A 26,453-nucleotide genomic window follows, 5' to 3' on the forward strand; every position below is an offset into this window, starting at 1 on the left:
TCTTGAGATTGCTTCTTTATTTACAATGTTGGAGAAGTTGTCGCTAATAAACGTTTAATTAAAAAGAAAAAAAAAAAACGCAATTACAATACAATTTTTAACAATTTTTTCTTATTTAGAACAGAAGTGCGACGATATTTTTTTTTTTTTTTACTATTATTCATTTATTGATTAGACGATAATTCACTTATCTTATCGATGAGAAGAATCAGCGATATTAATAACATCGAATCCCTTATTCCATTTAAACTTTTCTTCCCTTTACAACGAATCGTTCGAAACAAAAGTATCTCGATCACTTTTTACATTATTTAGTTATTTTATCGAGTTAAAAAAAAAGTTGGTCGTCCCTTATACCTTTCTTACAGTTCATAATGATAAATCGAGTTGGATCGAGAACGATCAATCCATTAACCGATACGATATTCCAGGCGCTGGAATATCGTTGGAAACTGGAACAGGGAGTATCTCGTGAAAGTGGAAGCGTGAAATCGAATTGTTTACCCGATCGGAGTGCAAGCGGCGGTACACCTTGGTGGTTTTTCTGGGCTCAACCGAGGACTCCAATCAAGTCGAAGAGTCCCACGGGGCATTGCGGTCGGTACTCGGAGCAGCTTCCATTACGTCCGACCACTTCAGCCTGAAGAATGTCCTGCGGCAGTAGTTCGTGTCGCGAGCTTGTCGGTCTGAAAACAACAACGCCCACTATACGTACGTACCATCTGGACGATAATAAGGAGCTCTTTCTTTCTCTCTCTCTCTACCCCCTCCCCCTACCCTTATTTTTCCCCCCTCTCCCCCCCTTGAACATCGCGATACGACTCGGTAACGAGCTCCAGCGTGTCGTCAAGCGACGACTGTCGTTAAATTGGCCTACGATTGCCCTTCGCTTGGATATCGATTTAACGCCGTCCAACGATCGAATCGTGGTGAAAAATAACGTCGAAGAGATATTGGAGAGACGAATGTCTCTGTTGGCGAGAGACGAAAGGAAAAAAAAAGAAAATAAATAAACAGATAAATAAAGTAAAGATCTATACAAGATGGAGTTCGACGATTCGACGGAAGGACGCTCGTCAAAGGAGTTGAGGTCTATTTCCCGTTCTTCTGTCTTCGTTCAAAGAATCCTCGATACTTTGCTTTTGCCCCCCAACTTGAAAGATTTTTCGGAAAATCGGATCTCGAAAGTAACGAACAACGACGAAGTGGAAAGTCTTTTTCCAAAAGCGAGGACCCGTGTCTCGGAATGAAAGAATTGGATATAGGAATTTCCCTCTCGTTTTTATCACCACCTGACCACCGTCCCTTTTCGCGAACCACCAAAAAGAGATGATTACACGCGAACCGTGTGCGAGGAAGCAGGACACATGTCGCGTGCTCGTAAAAAAAAAAAAAAAAAAGAAACAGAAGCAAGAACAGTTTCATTGCGCTTTTATTTCGGCTCTTGTCCCTTCTTATTTCTCGAATCTCGGGGTCTCGGGAATGGAGGAAACACGAGTTTCACCGGTTTCTCACTTATTCTGCTTTATTGCAACCTTCCAGCGGCAGAGATACGAGGTGGGAAACAATATAATTTCGTTATCAGAGCTAGACTCGAGATCTTTCTCGCTCGTGGTTCCTCGCTTCGAATAAATTCTTTCCATCCCTTGGATTTATTTTTAAAGTACACGGGACGAAAAATCGAATCCACTCTTTTCGATGCAATCTGAAAGCTCGGTCTCTTTCTCTTTGGAAAAATAAGAGGACGAAGAAGAATCGAAAAAGTTCCTCCACTCTTAAGCTCGTTATCCTTGCGAACGTCCAAGTTGGAAACTTGCTGCCCGAGTAATGGGAAAGTTATCGATACGTTTCCCTGCAATTTTTCTCGTCATTCGATCGAGCCACGATTCGTATTACCGAACAATTTGCCCAATTTATACGATATCTTTATTAAAGAGCGGCGAGGATTGTCGCGAGTTTAATAACGCCTCGTTCGCAGCTAGAAGGCAAACAAGCTCCCTCCCTCCATGATTCTTTCATGTTCTTCCTTAGCCGGTTTCATTCCCTCAAATTACCCGTGAGACCCGTGCTCCGATGACTCTCAAGAAGGACAACGCTTCCACTAACGCGATAACAACTTCGACGGAAAAACGAAGCTCATTTGCAATTTTTATTCAACCCTTGTACTTTTTTCCCTCTCTTGCGAGATAAACAAATGCATTTCTACTTGTTTAATCACCCCTGGTTGCCTTCTCTCTCTCCTTAAGAAAAATTAATCCAAAACGTCTCCATGTTTCGGAGAAATATTCTCCAGAAATTTCTCGAGAAATTTGTTTCCAATTTTTATTCGACCTTGCCTCGTACCTTCTTGTCCTCTCTCAAGACGAACAAATGCGCTTCCGTTTAATCACCTATCTATATATATATATATATATATATATATATATATATATATATATATATATATATTATATATATATATATATATAGTCTCTTTTTCCCTTTAAAGAGATCATGATCCGACGTGACATCTCCACGCTTCACAGGATCCGACGTCGATAATTTTTTCGAGAAAAATCTTGTCGTCGAAGAGAAAATCTCTTCCTCGATTCTCAACGGTTTCGGTTGAATCGAGAAGAAATTGCGAGAGCCACCATGGAGGAGGCATCCACACCATTTCCCCTCCACCCATTCTCCTCGTCCAGGATGGGGTAAAACCTGGGGTGGAATTCGACTCGTGGAATTTTCACGACGACGACAATGCGGTGCGGCGTCACGCCCGCCCGCGGGCCCTCTTTTTTATTCATACGTCCCTGGCTCGAGAGTTTATCCACCCACGAGCTCGCGTGCACGCCACAGCGTGCGCGAGCGCGAGCGCGCGGGGCGGGAGGGAGGGTGGCGGAAGGAGGAAGGAGCGTACGTACGTACGCGAGAAGCGAGAAAGCTAAACCAAATTTGCTTTTCTACACGGTCTGTGTATCTACTCCAATTTGCGCCGCCTTGGACCGGCCGAAAAAAGGCCTGGCTCTTTTTCTTCTTCTTTTTTTTTTTTTTTTCTCTTCCTCCTGCTCCTTCTTTTTTCTTTCCCCCCTCCCCCCCTCCTTTTTTTTCTTCCTCCTTCGCCGCGCGAAAGGAGGTCGCGCCGAATAAATTTCCAGCTGAATCCTTTAGCGCATTATGCTCCGCGCGAACAATGGCCCCTCCACGAGCCCAGCCCGTGGATACACCGGCCTCTTTCGATCCTCCTCCGCCGGATTTTAAAGGTTGGGAATCATCCGGCCGCTCTTATCTTTTCGAGATGAGAAGTCGTCCCTCCTCTCTCCCCTTCTCATCGGGTAATTGTATTCTTGTAACGAACGCAAGAAAAGTTTTTTTTTCTTTCTTCGAGCGAAACATTCACAATTAGGTTGCTTAGATTTTCTTTTTTTTTTTTTTTTTATTTTTTTGAGATGGACAAAAATTCTTCAAAAATCGACGAACTCAACAGTCTCAGTCCCGGTGTTTGTTGGCATTGTCCGATTTTTATTCTTCCAAATAGAATCCAATATAGAAACCGACGATTATTATTCGCAGATTATACTTGCTCGATTTTCGTCCAATTTCGAAGGGATATATCGTAAAGAAGATACAATATCGGGTTTGATGGTTGTTGATTGTTGATTAATGGATTGTTAATCAATGTAACAAAGTTCATCATGGAGCGAGGATGAAATTGCGAAGGAAAAGAAAATTATAATAGCTTATCGTACGGAATTAACGGAGAGCGAACGAAAGAATCGGTGGTTTGGGTTGAAGGGGGTAGGGATTAGGTGGGGAGGGAGTGGGCCGATTATCAGAGGAGGGAGGGGCGTTGGATGGTGTTATGTAAAAGCTAACGAAGAAACTTACGTGAAGATCACGTGCAGAATGTCACCAATGAGTCCGTTATGTCTGAGGAGGGAGTGCTCCGAAGTTTCGCAAATGGCCCTCAGCAGGCATTCGTGACCCTGATATCCGTAGCTGTGCACAAAGTCAGGGGAGCAAAGTGAAAAATAAAATAAGACCGTCCCGTGGCTGACCTACTACGACTTCTGGGTCACCAGAACCGTGAACCTATATATTTTCTTCTACGTTCCTCTACATTTTCCACGTTCCTCGCGTTATTCTATCACAGCGTGGAATAAAGAAGCTCGAATTTCGTTCGTAGCAGCGTTTCCCGAACTTTTTTCTCTTCTTTTTCTTTCTTTCTTTCTTTCTTTTTTTTTTTTTTTAGATAACGTTCGACGAATTCCCTCGTCAAATTTCAATTAAAAAAAGAAAAAAGGAGAAAGGAAAAAAAGAAAGTAAACGTCTGGACGAGAGACGATATTCGAGCCCCCTCGCTCGACAATTTTAATCCTTGCATCAATATCCGGATAAGATAACCAAGATAAAATAATATAAAATTCGATATCTTTCTTCGAGAAATTTCTTTCTATTTCAAATTTAGAATTTTATTTATCATTATCATCGTACTATATATATATATATATATATATATAAATCGTTCGTTTCTCACTCACTTGTCAAACTTGTTCTCTATAACTTGATAAAGCGTCACTCTGTCCAAGCCTCTCCTCTTCCTTCGTTTCCCATCGTTCAGCCAGAGGTATTCGTCGCTCGCGTTCGTGGGCAGATTGTACGTCGCCTCGAAAAAATCGGCTATGGAGATGGATTTGTAGGGATCCTCGAGCGGTATGGCCAACGCGACGAATATCTTGAATAAGAAAGAACACCATCGTTTAACTCTCGATTTTCTTTTCGTAACGAATAATTCCTCCTCCTTTTCCCCTCCTCCGTTTATCTCACTTCGTTTTTCCTCGCTGACACTCACACCTACGGTACTCTCTTCCGGAAACGTGAGGGATCGAATGGGACGATGGAGGGTCTCCGCGAGCTTCGAATTCGGGGACCTCGAGCCGGTTGAATGGAGTATCAGCGCCAGATTCAGCATCACCAAGAGGCTATAAAGGAAGATTTTTTTTTTTTTTTTCTTCTTGAACCGACGGTTTCTCGCGCGAGACGATATCTCGACGACGCGTAAAAAAAAAAAAAAAAAAAAAAAAAAAAAAAAATGGCCGCAACGCGCGTAAATGGAAAGAAGAAGAAAATTATTGGAAAATTATTTTTCAAGGCGAAGAAAAAATCATCGCGATATATATATCCAGAACGAATAGGAAAGAGTTGGTAAGGAGGGGAGAGGGAGAGGGAGTGGGGGGAAGTCGATTAAAATTAGAAATTAAAAAGGCGGATAATGAAATTAAAGCCTCTTCGGTCGGATGAAAATTCATTCGGAACGGAAGATCGGAAGATCGTTTAATTCTTCTTTAGAGAAAGAACTTTTCACCGCGTGAACTCGTCCCGCGTTGAATCCGTTAACGAACGGTAATCGGTTTACGTTTAATTATTGAACGTACAAAAGTTGGTCCCGATGGCTCGACATGCCTGATCTCAAGGGCACGTGAACTGCTAACTCGAAGAGGAGACGCGATTCTGAACCTCTGCAACTGTCTTCTCGATCCATTTTCCACGGTTAGAAAACCGGTTTCCTTGTTAACGATATTTGCCGTGTTAACGATAATTACGTGTAAACCGGCGAAGAAGAGGATGGAAATGGCCGAGGAGGAGGAGGAGGAGGAGGAGGAGGAAGGAGAGGAGAAAACGCGAGTTAGATCTATACGTATATTTCGAACGAACTATTATTCCTCGGTTAAAACAGGGATCGACATCTGGAGTCGAAGTTTCATTAGCATTCCACTGAATTTCACGATGGAATTTAATTCTCTCATCGATTCTCTCGTCCTTCGCTCGATATTTTCCCGTTCGCTCCCACCGCCAATAAGGTTTCCAAAGTCAGCCAAAAACTTTCCCGTCCGCGTTAACAGTCGACCAGGATGGCGCTGGTGGCGCACCGTTTTGAAATGCAATTACGATTCTCGACGCGTGGCACGTCAGATATCGCGGTGGCCTGTGGGGTGGCGGTGATTAAAAAACTTCACCGATTTTAGCGTTAGCGTGGCGAGTAAAGAGGGAGAGGGAGAGAGGGAGAGAGAGAGAGAGAGAGAGAGAAAAATAAAAAAAAAGAGGACTATGCCAAGTGGAAATGCTGCTGGGGTTAAACCATGCATACATAAATGAGACCACTTTGCCGTGGATTATTCCCCCGTTTTTAATCCCTTTTTCTCGTTTACATCAATACACACGCCGCGCACGAGATCATTCTCTGTTAACGAGTGCGCGTTCGTTTTTAACCATTGGAACGCGATGATAAACTGCAACAAACGTGATTAAGATTCGAAGAAAGAGAAGAAAAATCCGAAAATCGAACGAGAATACGGGGCAAAAATGGAAAAGAGACGATTATAGAATGGGATCAATTCGCAATTATTTATCTAATATTTAAATCAATGCATTACGCCAGAATACACCGTTCGAAGTTAAAAATAATTTGAGAGAATCCTGGCAAATTTTGGATATAAAGAAAAAATCACGACTAAGGATAGATCAATCTTTTATCTATTCGTCTATTCTCGGAGTTTGAATATTTCGCGGCTGTTCACAACGAAAGAAAAAAGAGAGAGAGAGAGAGAGAGAGAGAGAGAGAGAGAGAGAGAGAGAGAGAGAGAGAGAGAGAGAGAGAGAGAGAGAGAGAGAGAAGGAAAAAAAAAAGGAAAGGAAAAAAAAAAAATACAGCGGCGCCTGAATATCTCCTGCCTCCTCGACCCTTTTGTACTTTTCTCTCGTCGTTTTGCTCCAGAAACGTTTATTCCCCGTGCATCGACCGCTCGTGCATGACGTATAGCGACACTTTTCCGTTTTCACAAACAGGTCGGAGACGATTGTTCCTCCTCAGGACGAAGTGCCTATTCACCGCAGATGCGTCTGTTACCTTTTTACGGGGACAGAGCGTCGCCGTCGTCGGTTGTTCTTCTTTCATCCAACCACCAACCACATCATCATCGTTCGGTAACCGTTTCATAACCATTTCCTATCCAAAGTGTATATATATATATAAATCCATCCTTCTCAACGAGCGAGCAGTTTTCTCCACCGATCCTGTCTCTAATACTTGAAAATAAATAACTTTATTAACCGAGACAAATCGTCGAGATTTTTCGCTCGTAATGGGCCGCGATTAAAAACCGATTCCTTCGAGTGCGGTTCTCGAAATGAATGGCCCCCTCCCTTCCCCCTTCACGATTCCCACGCTTCGCTCCCTCTTTATCCTTAGACTCGAAGAAGAATACGAGATCGAGGTCGAGGTGGAGAGAGAGAGACGATATCGCGGAGATCCACGTTGGGGCCCGGAAAGAAATCCGATTTTTCCTCTTCCTCCTCTTTAATTCCGAGGGATCGTACCCCCCCCTTTTGTTGTAAAAATCGCGAGTCCAATGAATAATGGATCACCGTGGGACTGAAAAAATAATCCGTTTCCGATCCATAAGTATGATTATAAGCTGTAATTTCTGAATGGAATTTGCATCGATGTTCCACCGGGATGCAACGGGAAAAATTTTTCCCTCCGTTTTTCCCCAACGATCCCTCCCTCCCCTCTTGCTTTTATGCGGTTTTTATGCTCTTTCCTTTTATCCTTGTTAAACTTAAGATTTTAATTTTTTTCCCTTTCTTTCGTTTTCCCGAAAAATTTATCGAATCGTGGACAGATTTGCTGGGACAGCAAGCCATTCGTTCGTTCGTGCTCTTCACAGTTTTTTTCCAGCCTCTTCGTTGGCCTGGACAGACGTTATCGTCGAGGATAAATTTAAACGAGGCGAAACGGGATATTTGATATTAATTCGATCACCACGACGCGATCATCGTGTTTCGAAGCCAGTTCTTTAAAAACCTTTGCATCATTCAACGAGTTTTCAAGATGCCAGATACGCCGAACGAGCGATAAAACTCGATTTACATAATCCGCGAAAAAAAAAAACTCCCATGAATTAATAACCGCCTCCTCCTCCTCCTCCTCCTCCTCCTCCTCTTTCTCCTCTTTGCTCGGAATAATTGAATCCTATGCCGGTTACGTGTCGATGAATTTCAACGTGGATTTATTAGGTCACACCCTATAGCCGGGCGACATTATTCCTATCCCTCCTCCCCTTCCTGGTGTTTCTTGATCTTCGGATACTTTCCACATTTGTGAAAAAATTCTTAATTTATTTATTTAATCGGAGGACAGCTTTCGAAAATATCGGATTCGAAGAAATGTTTAATTTCAATTTAGTAGTAGATCGAATTTACAAGCCTGGGAATCGTACAATTATCACGAACACTCGTTATTTCATTCGTTTCCATTCGAATAATTTGTAGCGGTTAAGCTGCGCTATAATAAAATATATCGATCGTGCAAATGGCCAGCAGGATTTACGACACGGATTTATAGCAAAATTTATCTTCGAGGAAAGCGTTAACGATGGTAAACAGTTTCGCTACAACGAAACTATTTTTCAAAAATTTTTTCGACACCTTTTATTATAATTGATCGTCGCGGTATCCGCGAATCCTGGATTTTTCTAAGAGCCATCCACGAGAAGGATGTTGCATTGCGCCCGTCAAATTTCCAAATGACGAGAAAGGTTAAAATTCCACGTAGAACGATCGACGATTAGTCGACGCAATTTTATCCGCACTTGCAACCAATTAACACCGAGAGCATCGAGTGACACGAGAAGCGTAAAGATTTATTCCTTCTGTATGTATCTATATGCACGAGAAAAGCGTCGAGGAGTGTAAATTAAAATTAAGTATAACAACTTTACTTATCCCTTTTTTTAAATACAGTTAACCGTTCTTCCCATAATCTCGCCAATCCATTCACCGCCAACCTTGATGCTCGACGTTTATTTGAATAATAAATTATTCGAGTGAATTATCGAAGCAACGTTTATTCTTAACGTTAAAATTTTATCGGCCAATAATCTCTCGAGAGGGCGATAAACTCGTGAAAAAAAAACTCGTGTCAATCGAACACCGATCTTTTTTCTTTCCAAAAACCGAACGATCCGAATCGAAAAGAAACGAAACGAAAAGGAATGAAAAAAGGGAGAGGGGGGGGAGGGGGGGAGGTCGAAGAAGGAAGGCAGGGCAAAGTTCGTATTTTTTCGCAGGAGAACCAGCACACCGGTGTATTTCGCAGTATCCGGAATAGTTGTTAGATTTTCGCCTCGGTTTCCACCTCGAGTTCCGGCGGTCTGTAATTTCCTCCGAGCGTCGACTATTCTAATTTTAATGATAGAGATGTAACGTTCCCACGGCCAGCCCCGTGAGAGACCGCGGCGAAATCCGTTCAAAGCCTGGTCAAAATTACGATCCGCGTTCTCTAAACAGGAATAACGCGATCCACGATGAACGCGACCGCACACACAGGTTCTTACCTTCTTCTCCCCTCGTTGCAACCTCTACGTTGGAATGATGATGATGATGATGATGATGATGATAATGATAATAAACGAATAATAGCGGAAGTTTGACGAGTGTCGAGAGAACGATTCGATGCGAGAGGAAATGGCACGAATTAAAACTCTTTCGCTTCTGCCGCTTGTTCATCCACATTTGTGTGTTTCGAAGCGAATTCATTATTCCGTTTGCCGTTTATTAAACCCGCCTTTCGTACTTTCTCCGCGTGCGAAAATAAAGAGTAATCGCATATCCATTTCCCAAAGGAAATCCTTTTGCTCGCATTAAAATTTTTGGAACCGACTTGCCTCCTCCTTGGCGCGATAATTTAACTGCGTTGCTGCCTCGGTATATAAGCGTCGATGAGTGAGCAACAATTTATCGATCGTTCGTAAACGAATATCATTTTATATTGTACCATCGAATAAAATTGTCGGCTCATTGTCCGTCGTTTCGAAGATTTTTTTCTTTTTTTTTTTTTGGAATTGGAAAGTCACGGTTATTTTAATATGAATATTGTTGCGGAATTAAGCGATGCTTTTCGAAATTAACGATTTCGTCGACGATTTACTGTAAGGACATCCTACATCATCCTTCTTCATACGTCCCGGCCGAGAAACATATGACACATTTATTACGAAAATTCTCCAACTATTTTTTGTGCTCTTATATATATATACACTCTGAGAACCGTTTATTCCCGTGAAAAATGACCGTGATTTTCGACTTCAACGACCCAGAAAACCCCCGAAAAATGATAAATTTCGGGCCGAAAATTTTGCTCGATGCTGGTTTGTACAGCGTCCAAACCCCGCTACGATTTTTAAATTGAATGTTACGTCGAATGGAAAGGGGATGGAAACGACTTGGATTGGACTCGTCGTGAAAATTTATATCTCGCCCAAGTTTTTTTTTCTTTTTTTTAGAAGATAATTATTCGTCGCCAAACTTGAAACGCGCTTGTAAACACTTGGCGGCCAGTCGAGAAATTTCGATTAGCACCAATTTAAACGGTATTGGAAACCGCGCAGGTGAAAAAAATCGCGAGGTATAATTGAAGCAAATCGTGTAACACGGGACGCGATAACTACGTACCCGGGATCGGAAGTGAACAGGAGTGTTTTCGAGTAGCGGCGATTACGGTATCGCTATGAAGATCGCGTGTTTGGCAATTTATCGTTTCAATTCCAACGAGGTGCAAACACCTCGTTCACCGTAGCCATGTTGGAGCAACGTATGATCCTTCTTCTTCTTCTTCTTCTTCTTCTTCTTCTTCCTATTACCGAATTCAACGGGGAGTTGAAAAGGGGGAGTGGATGGATGAAAGCGTGCCACTATTTTTGGAGATCGTCTATCCCAGATGGGGATAAATTGTCGCCGAAATAAACTGGCCTCGCAGGCCAGCGTGAAAGCGTTCATCGGACTGTGGGAAGATGAATGAACCGCAGTTACCGGCCTGCGACGAAACGTGTTCAATCCGTGAAAAGGATGCCGGCCCGATGTTTTCATCGTTCGGATCCGTGCGAAATCTTCTCGCGTTTACAATTGCCGAAACGAATACGAGAGACAGGTTTATTAAAATAATGATCGATCTCGATCGATGTCAAATTTGTAAAGAATTTTGATCGATCTATATCCCTGTAGTTGTAACAAGAGGAACGAATACTCGAACAGGCAATTTTCATTTTTCCTCCTCCTTTTTCTTCGACCAAACGATCGGTGTCAGCCGATTCAGGGGTGGCTGGCTCGACAACGAGTGGAACGATCCCTCCCCCCTCGACATATTTGATCCGCAAATCCGATTCTTTCTTCCGCCTTTCTCAAGCCAGCCTCAAGACCGTGAGCCACTCAGCCGCCCCCTATTCAAAAGGGGAAATGAGCGTCGGGGACAGCTAGCGAATAAAGAATGGAAAGAGGGAGAAAGAGAGAGATTTCGATCCTGCCTACCGTCTATTCTCTCGATAATCACCTTTCATAACCGCGTTTTTCTCTCTCATTAGCCCGGCTTGGTTTTCATACCACCACCCACGTTTATACTCGAGGGGAAATTCTCAGCGATATCTCAGCGCCCGTTTCGAATCAATCCCCAGGGTGCTTTGCTTCCGAGGAGGATATATTCCCCCCTCCTCCCCCTCCTCCTCCTTCTTCTTTTTCCACGTTGTTAGGGAAGATTTATGATCGTGACGAAAGGATACGAAAGTAATAATACGAAAATAATACGCAAATATCGTATGAAACGCGACCGTGATGACAATGATTGCGAAAGGGAGAGGATGTGTTGCGAATCGAGGATAAGCCTGGATTTAAATCCGCTCTTCCATTTCGAAATTCGAAGCGAAAGAAAAGATATATCCGTCACAGAGAACGAGTTCGACGAACGCGAGGAATGTTTGCGAAGGGAATCGATCGTCGCCATTAATAATTTGACCGTAAACGGATGATGCTTCGCTATGCCACGCGTTCACCGAGATCGAAGCCGGTTTATTATTCGGCCAAAACTCGCGATACACAACTAATTGCGTCTATTAACGAGCGCTCGCCATCTGGTCGATCATCGGGATTCGACGCCGAAAGATTTCCGACACATTCGCTCCGCTACGCTTGGACCATCGCCATGCGGCGTTTCTTGCTGCTTTCGCTTCTGTTCACGTGTCAACATTCCGGATCGTGTTTCGAACGCGACAAGAGGTATTTGGTGTTTCCAACGCCTGGACCGAGCGCACCGACCAAAGTCCAGGTATCCGGTATATAACTCTGGTAACTCTTGATATCTTTGCCTTTTTCTCTTTTTTCAAATAAACAATACTTACTTAAACTTTTTTCTCCCTTCTTTGGAAAATTCGAGTTTCCTCGCGTCGAGCGTGTTGCTTCAGTCATTTCGACGATCACGGATAAACGAAGGATGTTCTCGTCCAAGGACGAGGGGGTAAAGTTTACCCCAGATAGATTATATCGGCGGGTAATTACACCGATTGTCGCTTCGATCGACAATCCCCCCCTCTCCACCATACGTTTAATTGTGCCAGTGATTCTAATTGGGTATCGATCGCTAATTGTTTAAGCGATGCGCATACCGCGTTAAACGCGGTGAAAGTGTGAACGCGGGTTGAAGGGGAGGGGCGTAGGTTTCTAAAGACACAACGGTGTCTGACTCGGTGATGGCTCGATAGGCGTTTCATACACGCAAACGCGATGCAATTATCTGTAATTGCAGCATGCGCGTTATTATAGTTTGCGATTCAACCGTGGAATTGGACGATCGATCGATAATCGTAATTCCATGGGAATTGTAAACGATTACGAACCGTGTGCAGGCGGAAGTGGAGGGAAACAACGATATTAACGAGCCGATAAGATTCGACGAACGGATTCGATCGTAAAATTCCTCTGAATAAGAGGAGTAAGCAATAAATTTTCTTTTTTTTTTTCCAGCGCGCAAAGAACAAATATATATATATAAAGATAAGAAAGAAAAGTATAAAGAAATTTGGGAATCTTTGCCAGTGTATATATCACGAATTGTAAATATTCAAAAACTCGTGTATACGAATATTTTTGATTCGAATCGAAGAGGAAATAATTTTTCGTATTCAATTTAACTCGGTATCTTTACCGTATAAACGAGTGTATAAGCGAACTTGTCATCGATCGATGAATGGTTGACGAAACGTTTGAATTATTCGCGTTCACTGGCAGATGATTCGTGCGATAATTCTCCCTCCCCTCCCTTCCTCCTGCATCTAATTTCGTTCAGTCGAATGTCACGAGCTAACTAGAACTGAACGAGAACGAGGCTGCCAGTTGGGATTCGATTGCCGGTTGTTATAAACGATCGATGACACCTTCGTGTATTTGAAAACCGTTCCAGTTCATCCTCGGCCTCGGTTTACCCATGGAAGTCGACGTCAGCACGATTATCGGATATGTGATGAAATTTAATTACGCCCTGCCCTATAACGCCTCCTACTTGACGGATTCATACGTTCGCTATGACAGATCGATCAGCCCCGACGGTGTCGAGGTCGACGGGGATGGCGAGCCGAACCCCGATTACCAAGGTATTACCACGCACCCTCTCTCTCTTCTTTCTTTCGTTCACCAACTTCCGGCATTTCTCGTTTTTCCGGCCAAACATCCGCCTCCTCTCTCAACCCTTTCTCCAATTCTTCAGAGATCCTATCCCGCTCCCCCATTTTTTTCTCGCGAGTCCCACGAATTTTCAAATTCTCACGAATCTCCACTTTTTGTTCAACTTTAACGCAATCTCACCAGCCGAATTTTACTCGGAGTTGAAGGAAGATTTTCATCGAATCCGCTACCCCTTCAGACGATGGGAAGCGGATTTTTCTTTACGCATTAACAAGCTTTTGTCGCGTAACATTCCCATTTCTCATCATTTTATGTATGCCCGGATAGGAGTGGCGCGCGTCCTCACCAGATGGGAAATTTACGAAATCCTCGAATCGGCGCTCGGTGATTCGCGATCGGGCAAAGCGTGCCTTTTGAGGGCGATCTGCGAGGCCTCTGCCACGCCTTTCCACGGGGTTCACGGCCTCGCCTCTCAACTCGTCCGTCTTCTCCTCACGTGAGTATCCCAGCGATTCTAAAGGGGATCGATGAACCCCCCCCCCCCAGGCATTCTCGATTTCGTTCTATCATTCGTTGAGCGACGAAATAAGTTAACCTCAAATACGTATGTCAAGTACGACGTAATTTTTTCTTATCAAACTAGTTATTTTAGTAACCGCTCTAATTTCCAATTGCTCGTATGTGGAAGGGAATGCACAATGGTTCGTGATATCGAATAAAACGAAGAATAACGACATTATCGAGACAGAGGTGTAAACGAAACCGAGGGTCGAATTTAATTCTCGGCGAAATTCATCGGGGGATTAACGCGAAATTTAAATAACTCGAGGCGATCGATTAATTTTCCCGTCCCGCTTTTCAGACCGTCGACCACCTCCGAGGCGTTCAGGACCGACTTTGATCGAGTGTATCACGCCGCTGAAATTATGGGCCGACGAGGGATCGACTCCTGCGACGCTATATTTCCCGAATGCGAGGAGAGCCCCCTGGATTACTTCACCGAGATCCATCCGAACGATACGCCTAACGCTTCGGAATACGAGCCGTATTCGATCGATGAAAAAATAAACTCCGCTTCGTTCTTCCCTTCCGTCCAAAATTTTCCCCTCCCTCGAATCGATTTCAATTAACGATTAAAAAAAGCTTCGCAGTAAACGATTCTCCCTTTATCGTATTCTTTTGTCTCACGAAACGAGAGACGACAACAAAATTGCTCGAAATATACCCAAGCAACGATGATCGTCGTACGATGCGTTAACTCATCCACCCGTCAGAGGAACGTGGAGCGAAATGGGGGGAAGGGTTGCGGCTGGAACGAAACGCCGTATCGAAAGCCGGGGATAATTTATGTGCGCCGATGTCGACACGATATTAGAAATAGAATCAAGGGGAAGGAAGGGCGCGCGCGCGGGTTCGAAAGCGGATCGAGAGGAAGAAGAAGGGGAGGGGAAGGTTGGGCTCGCGTGGCGAAACGTGACGCAGTTATCCGCCGTTATTGGCAGTTCTCTCGTTCAATAACAGGTACACGTAAAGAGAAAATACTCCGGTTGAAATTTATAGAGGGTGTAGAGAGCGGAGCGGGGGAGGGGAAAGGGGAGGGGGGGGAAAAAATGGCCCGTGATGGCTGGTGACCGAGAGAAACCGGTGAAGAGAGAGAGAGAGAGAGAGAGAGAGAAGGGAGGTAGAAGGAAGAGGATGGTTTTTCCGGGGCAAAGCCATTCGTGGTAATTAACACGAGCCGACAATATACGATTTTACTTCCGCGTCGTTACAACGCCACCGAGGCCGAAACCTTTGAGCTCTTGCAGGACCGCCACCCATCCACCCTCTCTCTCTCTCTCTTTTTTTTTTACTTCTCTCTTTTTATCTCCGAACTCGCTCGCTTCGCGCACGGTGTGCACGGTTAATTGGCGATAATTCGCGATGCGTGGAATCGAGCTCGTCGAACCTCGGCATTTCGGTTTAACGAGCGCATTGTTATCAAACCGGTTTCCCTCTCGTTTTCGAGAAGAAGATTTTCGAATTTTTCTCGAATAGGAAAGATCAATTAGGACACGCTCGCTCGAAAGATCCTCGTTTTCGATTCGAGCGGGACGATCGTAACGCGGGAGGGAAAAGGAGAGGTCAGGCGCGGCCAGAGAATGGGAAACGATAAATAGTGTCGAGCAATCGGGCAAGCTACGGAGCGATAAATTCACCGTGGAGAAAGTTGAGACAAGCTTGAAGCTTGGAGGAGAAAAAAAAAAAAAAAAAAGTTGTAGTATATTTGACAGGCTTAGTCGAAAAATTTCGAGAGAAACTTTGCCCATATATTAACCCTAACGAAAATTCCAAATCCTCCCATATATTATTAACCAGGCCGACGCAGCGATTCCTTTGTTTCACGAGTTTTCTTTCGCGCTCGAACTGCGCCATTTACAAGTCGATAGCCATTCCGTTTAATTAGCATTGCAACGGGATAAAGTTTCGAGAATCGTTTGGCACAGGGAACTGATCCCGCGGGAAAAGTTGAGGGGAAAAAACCTCCCCGATTTTCCCTCCCGATATTTCTAATGCATAATGCATTCCTCGCACAATTTCTAAACTCGAAAAGAAATCTCGAAAAATTTTTTTTTTCGTTTCGACAAAATTTCTCGTACGATTCGACAAAATCGAACCACTTTCCATGGTTCGAGAAAAACGCGTTAAAACGTTTACCTTGGTTAAATCTAACAAATTACGAAAATGGGCGTACAACGATTCGAAACGATTCGTCCAGCATCCGAGCGTATATGAAACATGGAGGAAACTGGTGGCTGGCGATCCACCGATTCAATCGCGGTTCGTGCGACTCGGCAAGCTTCGTTCCAATCGCCGCGCTTCCATCGATTCTCTCCCTTCTTGGCCGGAGAGAACCACGAGGGACGAGCTTTCGATTTCCGGATCGGACGTCTCGGCCAGGATAAGGAGGAGGACAAATGGATACCGTTTAACCCAGATAGATAAAAGGCCGGGGGTATGCGTTCGGCTACGTCGTGGTTGGTACGAGGAAAAAGATTCGTGTAACGGAGGTGGATGAATTTACGGAGTTGGAAAGGGGGTTGCGATTCGATTTAATGATCGAGCTCTGCTCGATTCACCGAGGATCGTTTAGAAGTTACTTGGATCTCGGATATATATATATATATATATATATATATGTACCACGAAATCTTTTTCGAAAAATTTCACCGGATCTCCTTGTTCCCTCCCCCTCTTCCGGTGAATCGAAAGAATCTAGAGCAGGTCGGAAGTTTCGTGTTCGAATTTTATTGCGCGGACTGCCGCAGTGATTTAAGCGCAGCCCCAAAAGTTTCTTCATCGTTGAAAATGTACTCGCGAGGTACGTTTAACGCGTGTTAAAATCTCGAAAGAATTTAAGCATCCTCCGATTTTCTTGCGAAGAAGAAATCGATCAAATTGGATCGCGGTTTCGAAATAAGTTTAGCGATCCAAAATATCGATTGAATTTATCGACAAGCTCCGCTCCCTTTTGCTTCCGCTTTCCTTTTCCGATCCTTCTCTCGAATCTCGGGGAAGCGAAGATATGGCGAAACGAAACAAAGATTCGTCGACGAGAAGAGCATCCGAATCGCTCGTTAACCAAGAGTCCCGTTACCAAAGTGTTCTCGTCGGATTAACAGTCCGGCTCGGTGCGACTCGGCACCTCCACCTCTCGATCAATATTTACACTCGTTGTTGGTTGTACTCGAGATACTAAAACGGTACTGTCCTATCTACATTCGGGTTTTCGCGAGTGGGCGAACGAATGTTGGCTTCACCTCGCGGGAGATCGGTCCAACCAGTTGGTCTCTTCGAGTTCGTATGCTCGTCGACGGAACGGCGGGACGAATCGCTCGGGGCCTGGAAAACCCGCACCGATGACTGGGAGGACGTTGAGGGTGTTCCTGGTGTTCTTCCTCGCTCTCGTGTCCCTGTCGTTTCCGTGTCTGGCGCGGAGGCTCGAGGACGACGAGGACGATTTCACGGTGAACGAGGCGACCGGCCTGTTGGAAAGTCCCTCGCGGCGACCGAGGGCTCTCGTTTTCCCCAAAGACTCCCAGCTTCTGGTACGTAGAAAACCCCGGTTAAGATTGACGAGGCTAATCAACCGATCGAGGAGGAGTCGCTCAAGTGTTCGCGATCTTTTTCCTTTTCTCTTCTTTCCCCTCCTTCCCTTTTTCTTCTCCCTTTCCATCGCGCTCCAGGGAACGATTCGAACGATTCCACCTTTTCCTCTCGTTCCACGCGCCGTGGCTTCTCGATGCGGTCTCGGAGATATGGATTGGATCGGTCAGATTTATTTTCCGATACTCGTGCAAAGTATCATATCCTCGAGTACGCTCGATTATTATCTCGAAAGAGAGAGATATAGGCGGGATATAGCACGAGACCGACCACGTTTAACCGGCCGCTTCTTCAATAATTCCCTTCTGCAACGCCACATGTCCGAGGCTCGTCCAATTTTCCCTCCACCGTGTTTGGAAATGGTCGTCCTTCGGATTACAACCTGCTCGGCTTGATAGGATGAACGGGGGGGGGGGGGGGAGGGGGCCGAGAGTAGTCGGTTCCATCCGATTTTCCATCCGATCCGGCTCACCACCTCCGCGGTACACCGAATCCCGATGATAGGGATTAAAACAGGGGCAAATTCGGTAAAGAAATTCCCCCGAATTTTGAAACAACCTCCTTCCCCCCACTCCTCGCGTCCCACAAATCGCGACAAACAGATCGGTTGTATATTCAAAGATCCATCCCCACCCTCGTCAAGATCGCAATTACCCCGAGAAGAGGGAAAGGGGTGGAGAGGGGAAGCCGGTAAAGCGTGTAACGTGTTTCGATTTCCATCTCCCCCGATCGGATCCACCTTTCAGAGCTCATCCAATTTCTGCACCAGGAATGGATATCGAAGCGCATAGTATCGCCACACTCGCCCTGCCGTTCTCCCCGTGCGGCGGCATATGGGTGCGTGTGCATGCATATTCATACGCGCACACGTGGCGAGGACGACGACTACGGCATCGTGCGCGGGCCGGCGTATGAATTTTCGATAAAACCGCGGAGAATTTCCACACGGAGAATTCGTTTTCGGGCCGCGCGTCTGGGGAAGACAGTTTAACGAGATCAGGGGGAGAAGGAGGAGGAGGGGGAGGAAGGGTTAGGGTTACCTTTTTCCTTTCTCTCTCTTTCTCTTCATCCGAGGTCGGCCGGCAATCGAGATCGATGCCGCCTGTTGTTAACCCGGCTACTCGCGCTAATCGCGTCGATCGAGGAGCAGCTATCTTAGCTTACTTTGGCCGATTCCGTCGTTCGTGTCGAGATAAGTGGTCGAACCAGGAAATTCTGAATCTCGTCATCGCTGCCCTCGAGGGATCGATATCGACACCTTGCTACTTGCAGCCCTTGGAAAGTTTGTTGCGGAGGGAACTCTCCGATTCGAGCGACTACCGCTTTAAGAGTAGACTACCGATCTACTCTCTCTCTCTCTCTCTCTCTCTCTCTCTCTCTCTCTCTCTCTCTCTCTGTTTCTTCGTCGGGGAGAGGATTTAAAAAATTCAATTGATCAAACGTTTTTCGTTTCTACCAGTGTTGGTATTATCTACAATTTGGAAACAGATACGCGGTGAGAAGGGATATGTACGGGGGAATCGAGGATTCCCACGATCCGTTTCCTAGAACCGGAAACTAGGATTTTAACCCGATCTCGTCTGAGTTCATCCAATTTCCTCTTTGGGGATCTCGTTCTCATGAATAACCGGTGTAACAACGAGTTCTCGGATCGAATCTACGCGATGGATTTCGTTCGAAAATGTTCCTCGAAACGCGCGAAATATGACGAGAAACGTGTAAATATCCCACAGATTTCTCGAAAAATGTATTTTGTAACGCTACCTTCGACCCCGTCCTCGATCGATTCATTCTCTTCCGCAAAATTTTGGAAAATTATACGGGATAACGATGTGAAATTATGTTGTAAACTTACAAAGCAAAGCGTGTCTTTCATAATTTTGGGACGATACAGCTGATCCTGGGACTGGGAACGCCGTTGCAACTGGACCGCGAGAGCATAATCATCGGTATCTTCACCAAGATCGTGTACAACCTGCCATCGAACGCGACAGATTTCACCGTTCCGGGAGTGTATTACTCTCGAGCCCAGAAGAGCAGGTGGAGCGTTTACAAGGCGCTGGAAAGGGCGGCTGGCCTGTACGGATTCGGTGGGAAGGCCTGCCTATTGAAAGCCATTTGCGAAGCTGCCTCCGCTCCTTTCGACGGTACTCATGGTTTGTTGGGACAGCTGTTGCACGTCTTCTTCAGGTAATCGTGAAAAGTAGAAAAAAAAATATTGTCAGTAACAAAATGATCCAAGACCATTTATCCCGACTTTCGTTAATAATCTCAATCCAGTCCAGTCAACGAGAAGAGAAGAAAGAGAACGAGCAAATTCACGATCCTTATGAAATCAATTTAATCTAATCTAAGCATGCAAACACATTGTGCATCATACGCTTCGTCCACGCTTGTTGCGGTTTGATGTTTCATCAAAAAAAAAAAAAAAAAATCAACTTTTGTTCGGGACACATTCGGCGGAAACTTGAAAGTAAAATTAAAATCGCGAAAAGAATTCTAAATTAAAATGGGAAAGATTAAAAATTTCAATTCTCAACCATTTTTGAAGGAAGAAAATAAATCGACTGACTTACCAGAGTACGAAGTTATGCCCCTACTGGTGAATTAATGATGTAATAGCGCGAATGGCGAGGGATTAAGCGATGGTCTGCACGACGATTAACGCCAGGGAAGAGCTGGTAAATAACTTGGAAGCTCCTTCTGCATATCTGTTGGCGTTATCGATCCCGGAGTGCCATTCTCTCTCTCTCCCTCTCTCTCTTCCTTCATCCTCCCTTCTCCTGACCCACCGAATTCTTTTCCAGACCGTTTCCTCCCGCGGATCTCTCGCGGCGACGACGATTGTAATTTTTCACGGTTCGAAACGCGCGTACTCGCGCTTTGGAATTTCAGGCCTTCGAGCACCGAGGAGCGGTACGACGAGTACGGGGATCGAGAGTACAGCGCGGCCGAGCGTTTGGGCGAGCAGATGTCGGCGGAAAACTGCCACGCCCTTTATCCAGAATGTCCGAGAAGTATGCTCGACGTGTTCTCCACGGTGATCACGTGAAATCTACTCCGGAGGAGGACACGTTTCGTTCCGTTGGAAACCGAGCTCGAACGATTTTTCTTGGAAGAAGATGATCCTTTCTGATCTGTGCGCGATCGAAATCGACGTTGCGAATGATAGATGTTGCGGACAAAAGTTCTTTTAAGTTGATAATATGATTTACAATCGTATCACACTTCGTAATTAACCTCACAATTGTTGGCTTGTTCGGAAAGTAATTTCGTTTTTTCACGCGAGTGTCGCTAGTCGCGAACGTTTATCCAGCCAACTTCATTCCGAACCGTGTTGTTTGTTATATATTTTGAGAGTTGGTGTTTCGTGGTTTGAATTTAGAAGAAAAATTCGTTTGATTCTACGCGATTGTGCTTTTCGTGCGTGATGACAAAGATGAGCAAGACCAAAGGAAGCATTTTCGACATATTTCACTTTTTTATTATATACCGAAAAGGTAAGAATGCCGTTCAGGCAAGAAAAAAGTTACGCGAAGTCTATGGAGAAGGTGTCATTAATGATACAATACGGTCGGTGTCAAAACTGGTTTTCAAAATTTCGATATTAAAGATGCGCCACGTTCCTGAAGACGTAGGTTAGGTTAAGCTGCGAGATTGAATTTATCGAATTCGACTCGTTCGCGATCGCATTTGGTGTTTCATTGTCATGAAAAAAAATATGAAATTACTTTCCTAACAATCCAATAATTACAGTTATTCGACGCTTCGAACAAAATACTTCGATAAAACTTCGATCGTTTATTGAATTTTGCTCATCGCTGCGATAATTATTATCACTTCGAATGCGAGCGTTTGAATTTTCTATCCCCTATCTCGTTCTATTCTCTCGGATCCGGAAACTCGTTGAAAAAATATTTCACGAACGATGTTAATCATCGTGCAAAAACGAGGTTAATGAAACATTTGCTCTTAGTCACCTCTTAGAACCTTTTTACTCGAAAAAAAGTAGCCTAAATGCGCGAGAAAGAAGAGGAAGAAGAAGGGATCACGCCCTCGCGTTTGTAATTTATCGGAGAGGGCGAGTACTCGGGCAGAGAGGGCCCTCCTCGAGTGCATCGAGAAGGAGGTGATCGTTCCGGCGGAAGGATCGGTTGAACGCTCGATTATGCTGAAACGATGCATCCTAAAATTCATCCGTTCGGGGCGAGGGCCGTTTCTCAAGGTGTCGAGCCACCGTGAAAGCATTTCTTTAACCGTGCGCCCGTCCTCTTCTTCTCCGAGCATTCTGAAGCCTCCCCTCTTCCTCCTCTCTTAGGGAGGAAGTTTTCATTTCCCTAAAAGTCGAGCGACCCGCAGCAATCGTCGAGTCTCGCTTCTTAGCAGGAATTCGAGATTAAAGAATCTTCGCGGACCCGTGCAACGCGATTCTTTCGAATCACGAACTCGTCCCTAAATAACGCTCCTAAATAAGAAACGAATCTCGTTGTCGTCTCGGTTCGACGACATAAGTTTCTCGGTGAAAGAGGAACAAATTTCTGAGGGATATTCTTCCAATATTCTTTGGATCCACTATTTTTTTAACCGATTAAATGTCGTTTTCCGCGTTACGTGTCGTTTCCCCTTGCGAGCAAAATTTTTCCGTTACGTATGAATACATTTTCCATTTCCTTCTTGAATGCGTGCTTTCTCGTTCTCTCCGTCGATAAGAGAAATAATCGTGCTTGTCTATTCTAATGAATAGACGATTAACGATCTGGAATAAAATGTATTCATTGAACGCTATGATTCACGAATAATCGTAGATAATCGCGTTCGTAAAAACACACACAGGATCTTTTACGTAACATTTTGTAAATCTCAATTGTTGGAAACATCATTTATCGTATTCGAAAAATTAAAAAGACGATTAAAATCGAATTTCCACGCAAAAATGTTCCACGAACCTAGGATTAATTTATGAAACTTTATTATTATTACAAAGGTAACGACTGTTCGTTATTTCAGTTGGTACAGCGAACACCGCACGTATACTCATTCTTCGATCATTACACATTTATTTCGCGGCCGTACTCGCCGCATTAGTTCGCATTAGTTATGGAAATAGGTAAGGTAAAAAAAAAGAAGTAAAAAAAAAAAAAAAGAAAGTTTTCTCCTCTGCTACTTTTAAATTTCACACCCCGGGAATGGATTTTCCTTAAATCGCATTAGACCCTTTTATAATGTAAAAAGTTTTCGAAACGGCGGGTGGTCGTGTCGTGGAGAAGTTGGAATTGAAAATTCCACTCGACTTATGCGATCGTTTACGATGGTGAATTAGGGATAAATGGACAATCTAGACGTGCGTGAAGTTCCTCGAGAGAGAGAGAGAGAGAGAGAGAGAGAGAGAGAGAGAGAGAGAGAGAGAGAGAGAGAGAGAGAGAGAGAGAGAGAGAGAGAGAGATTCTTATCGATCTCGATCGACACTTCGTCGGGGATGGAAGAAGAAAGAAGGAAGGAAGGAAGGAAGGAAGGAGGAATTCGGTGGACGTGGTCGTCGGTGAACCGGTTGCAAAACGATAATAGCCGGTGTTAAAGCACTTTAAAAAGCATAGTCCATTATCGTGCAGGGCGAGCCAAGTACGCGTAACGCTTAAAAGCTGGAAGGAAAAGCGAGCTCGTGGCTCGAAGGCGGAGGAGCGAAACGAGGGGTGTAGGACAGAGCCACTCTCCTCCGCCTGCTATGTATATAATATGGAGGGAGGGGCGGAGGGGAGGGGAGAGGGAAATAAAAACAGGAAGAAGACGACTGGTATCCTCGGAAGAGAGGAACGTTTGCCCCGTTGGGATGTGCCCAGAGTCGAACGCCTCCAACATTTTACCGTGGATTTATCTTATCGATCTCTTTTTTCCCCCGAGTGGGCGTTGGTCCCGTATTATTAATTCGAGCCCGCCGTTCGTTTCGAATTTCGCGAATTCTTCGGGGAAGAGGGGAGAAGCTTTTAGAATTTTCAACGGAATCGTAGAAAATTTTCTTTCGATTCTTGCTCGATACGATTAAAGAAAATATATTTTATCTTCTTTTCGTCTTTTCTTCCTTTCGTCCCTCCACGCGACGCCAAATTTCGGGAACGAAAATCGAGAGATCGCAAGATTTATTATCGGCGAGTGTTGAGAGAGAAATTAACGCGAGAATTAAGGCACCTCGTCGTTCATTATCCCGCGTCGTGGTATCAAATTGACTGACTCTCGTCGAACAATAAATTCGATCGAGTTTGGTGGACCGAGTTTGATTAACGGTGGAGAGCCTCTGCGTGGATCTACGATTTTTGGAGAGGACGAACAATCGAGGATGAAAATTTCTACAGACGTCTCTACTTCCATTCTCTCGTTACTATTCCGCTCTGCTTCGAAACCGCGATAGTGAGAACGATTCCGCGGGACGTGCTCCTTCCACCAACGTGCTCTCGTTCAACCTCTTGGGGGGTGCAGCTGTGGGAAGTAACGATGGAAGAATGAAGGAGCAGGCGGCTGGAGGGGAGAGGAGGGGGGAAGGGGGTAAGGAGGAAGGAAGGTTTTGGATTTTCCACAAGGATCCCACGAGATATTCCCTTCCCTATGAAAATGATACGCTTCCCTCCCTCCCTCCCTCCCTCCCTCCTTTTTTATTATTCCGGTCAAATCAAATTCGTGGATCACGCGGAACGAAAGAATGGACGCGTTTCTTTCCTCGCCCGAGGAGAAGAATCCACTCTTGCTCCCGCCATTTTATCGGCCCATCCATTATAAATTTTCGTTCCGGCGAAATCTGTTTCTCCGAAGAACTGTTTCTCCGATCCAATCCGTATCTTTCGTACCTTGAATTTCATTCCTACTCCTCCCGTGACGATTTATCTTGTGGAAAAACTTGTTTCCAAACCGAGAGAAACCGGGCTCTCGAGCCATCGTTATTTAAGATCAGCCGTGGATTCCGACTTTCTTCCCCCCTCTTCCCCCGTTATGATTATTCGTTTCGCAACAATATCCCATTAAAATGTTTAACAAATCTCGCTATCAAGAGTGGCTTGAAAGGGGAGGCAAGATTCCCCTGCCCCCCCTTTTTTTGGAGCTCGTTAAGCTCGAAGTGAGAGCAAGTAATCGGATCGTGGATCGCGTTCGATATAATAGAATTCGAGTCCAACGAAAACGTCTCCTTCTTCCTGCCTCACCTCAAATTATCATCTGGGAAGGAGAAGGATCCCCTGCCCCGATTTTTCGACCGTTCTGGGTATTTTTCTCGGCAGGGGCGCGAAATCGAGTCGGATCTTATCTTTCCCCTCGGATGGAAATTCTCCTCTCCCCCCCCCTTCTCCCTCCCTTTCTTAAATTTTCTCTCGAGGTAAAATAAAGGTCGGCGATGAGGAGAGCGTTATCGATCGAAAAACCATGGAATAGAATTCGGATAGGAAGGGGTGTAATTGAAAGTAGGAGTAGGAAACAAGAGCGTCGCGTCCGGGATGAAGAGAAATGCGGTCGTTTTTTATCATTTTTTCCTCGCGACATCGACGCATTATTCCCGTCATAAGTTATCGCTTTATTACCATCGTCATTACGGTGTTTTACGAGCCACGTGACCGTAAAATATGGCGTCGTTATGAAAAAAGGCTGAGGGCGGGTTGCCCGCTTTCGAGAGATCGCGTAACACGATATCGATTCTTTTTTTTTTTTCCAATCGAACCATTTCCTCGAATTGTTTCAAACACCTTTCTCCTCTTTATAATCCTCGTGTAATTGAACGTAATATATAATTTTTCTTTGTGTATTTGTGCGGGCTCCATCCATAAGAATCATTAGACAACGAGACAAGCACGATTCTTGGAAATCTTGGAGATTTGCTTTGATTTCGACACTCGAGTGAAATCAAGAATGGAATCACGTCAAACGTATAAATAAATTCGATGTATTTTTTTAATACAATTCTACGAAAACCGCGCGAGCGCCGCCAATTGGCACTGCCTCTCAGCAAGATTGCAAAATTCGGATCGGATTATATCGTTTATGCAAATCGCGTTGCGTGTGCCAAACGTGTGATTATCGCAACAACTATTGAAATAACTAGATAAAAAATAATATTACTTAAAAATAATTTCTCCTTCTATTTTCCTTCTATTTTAGAAAAAAAAAAAAAAGAAATCGATTAAACGTTTGCAAGATCGAATTAAAAATTTCGAATTTTTTTCCTGATCGGAGATTATTATTTATCGAAAAAAAAAAAAATAGGGAATAATTTCGAGAGGAAAAAATTCGCGTTCCTTCGGGAGAAGAGATCGCCTATCCTCGGATGAGATTTTAATTCAACTTCGGTCGTTAATCGCGCCGCGTTGGAAACGGAATTAATTAAAGCTGCTTAACAGCCGGGGCCGGGCAATTATTGGATTTACAACGCTATCGTAACCCGGCAGGGGTTAAACTGATATACCGATGAATCGGGGTGTCGCTTTTCCGTACTGCGTATCGAAAATGTGTTTGTGTTTTCTCGTTCTCTCTCTTACGACAACCGCAAATTTTCTCCTCCTCCTCCTCCTCTTCTTTCCTTCCGAATTGATTCCGAGCTTGAATCGCTCGAGATTTATCGTCGTATAATAAAATTAAAATAAAATCGAAAGAAAACAAACGTTATTATTCGCGCGTACGTGTTTTCGTTTATGGAAGTTCGATCTTGACATTTCGTTTTCCAGAGAATTTCATATATGTATATATGAAATTTAACCGAGGAGTGATTCTTGGAAAGGAACGAGTCGTAATCACGCACGTCGAACGTAAACAACATACCTTACGGTCTTCCTTTACGAATACTACGCGTT

At 44.5% G+C, this 26,453-nt stretch overlaps 2 protein-coding genes across 3 annotated transcripts; one reads left to right on the top strand and one right to left on the bottom strand.

Annotated features, from left to right (window-relative positions):
* LOC105737196 (uncharacterized) lies at nt 1-19,612 on the bottom strand. 2 transcript variants are annotated; one of them, XM_086912539.1, is made up of 5 exons: nt 19,487-19,612; nt 4,832-4,961; nt 4,521-4,714; nt 3,868-3,978; nt 1-686 (listed from the first exon to the last, which is right to left on the bottom strand). In XM_086912539.1, the coding sequence occupies exons 2-5, from the start codon at nt 4,949-4,951 to the stop codon at nt 551-553; spliced, it is 561 nt and encodes a 186-aa protein (XP_086768665.1). In that variant the 5' UTR covers nt 4,952-4,961; nt 19,487-19,612; the 3' UTR covers nt 1-550. The 2 variants fall into 2 exon arrangements, with proteins under 2 accessions (XP_086768665.1, XP_086768704.1); XM_086912578.1 differs by having other exon boundaries at nt 1-705.
* Nucleotides 12,011-22,551, top strand: LOC105736196 (uncharacterized). The gene is made up of 7 exons (XM_086904964.1): nt 12,011-12,133; nt 13,265-13,454; nt 13,813-13,981; nt 14,348-14,603; nt 17,148-17,573; nt 19,526-19,821; nt 20,527-22,551. The coding sequence occupies exons 1-7, from the start codon at nt 12,011-12,013 to the stop codon at nt 20,681-20,683; spliced, it is 1,617 nt and encodes a 538-aa protein (XP_086761090.1). The 3' UTR covers nt 20,684-22,551.
* The last annotated feature ends 3,902 nt before the right edge of the window (nt 22,552-26,453 follow it).

Source organism: Apis florea, unplaced genomic scaffold, assembly GCF_048593485.1.
Source record: "Apis florea isolate Af1SG1 unplaced genomic scaffold, ASM4859348v1 contig_1615_pilon, whole genome shotgun sequence".
Lineage (NCBI taxonomy): Eukaryota > Metazoa > Arthropoda > Insecta > Hymenoptera > Apidae > Apis > Apis florea.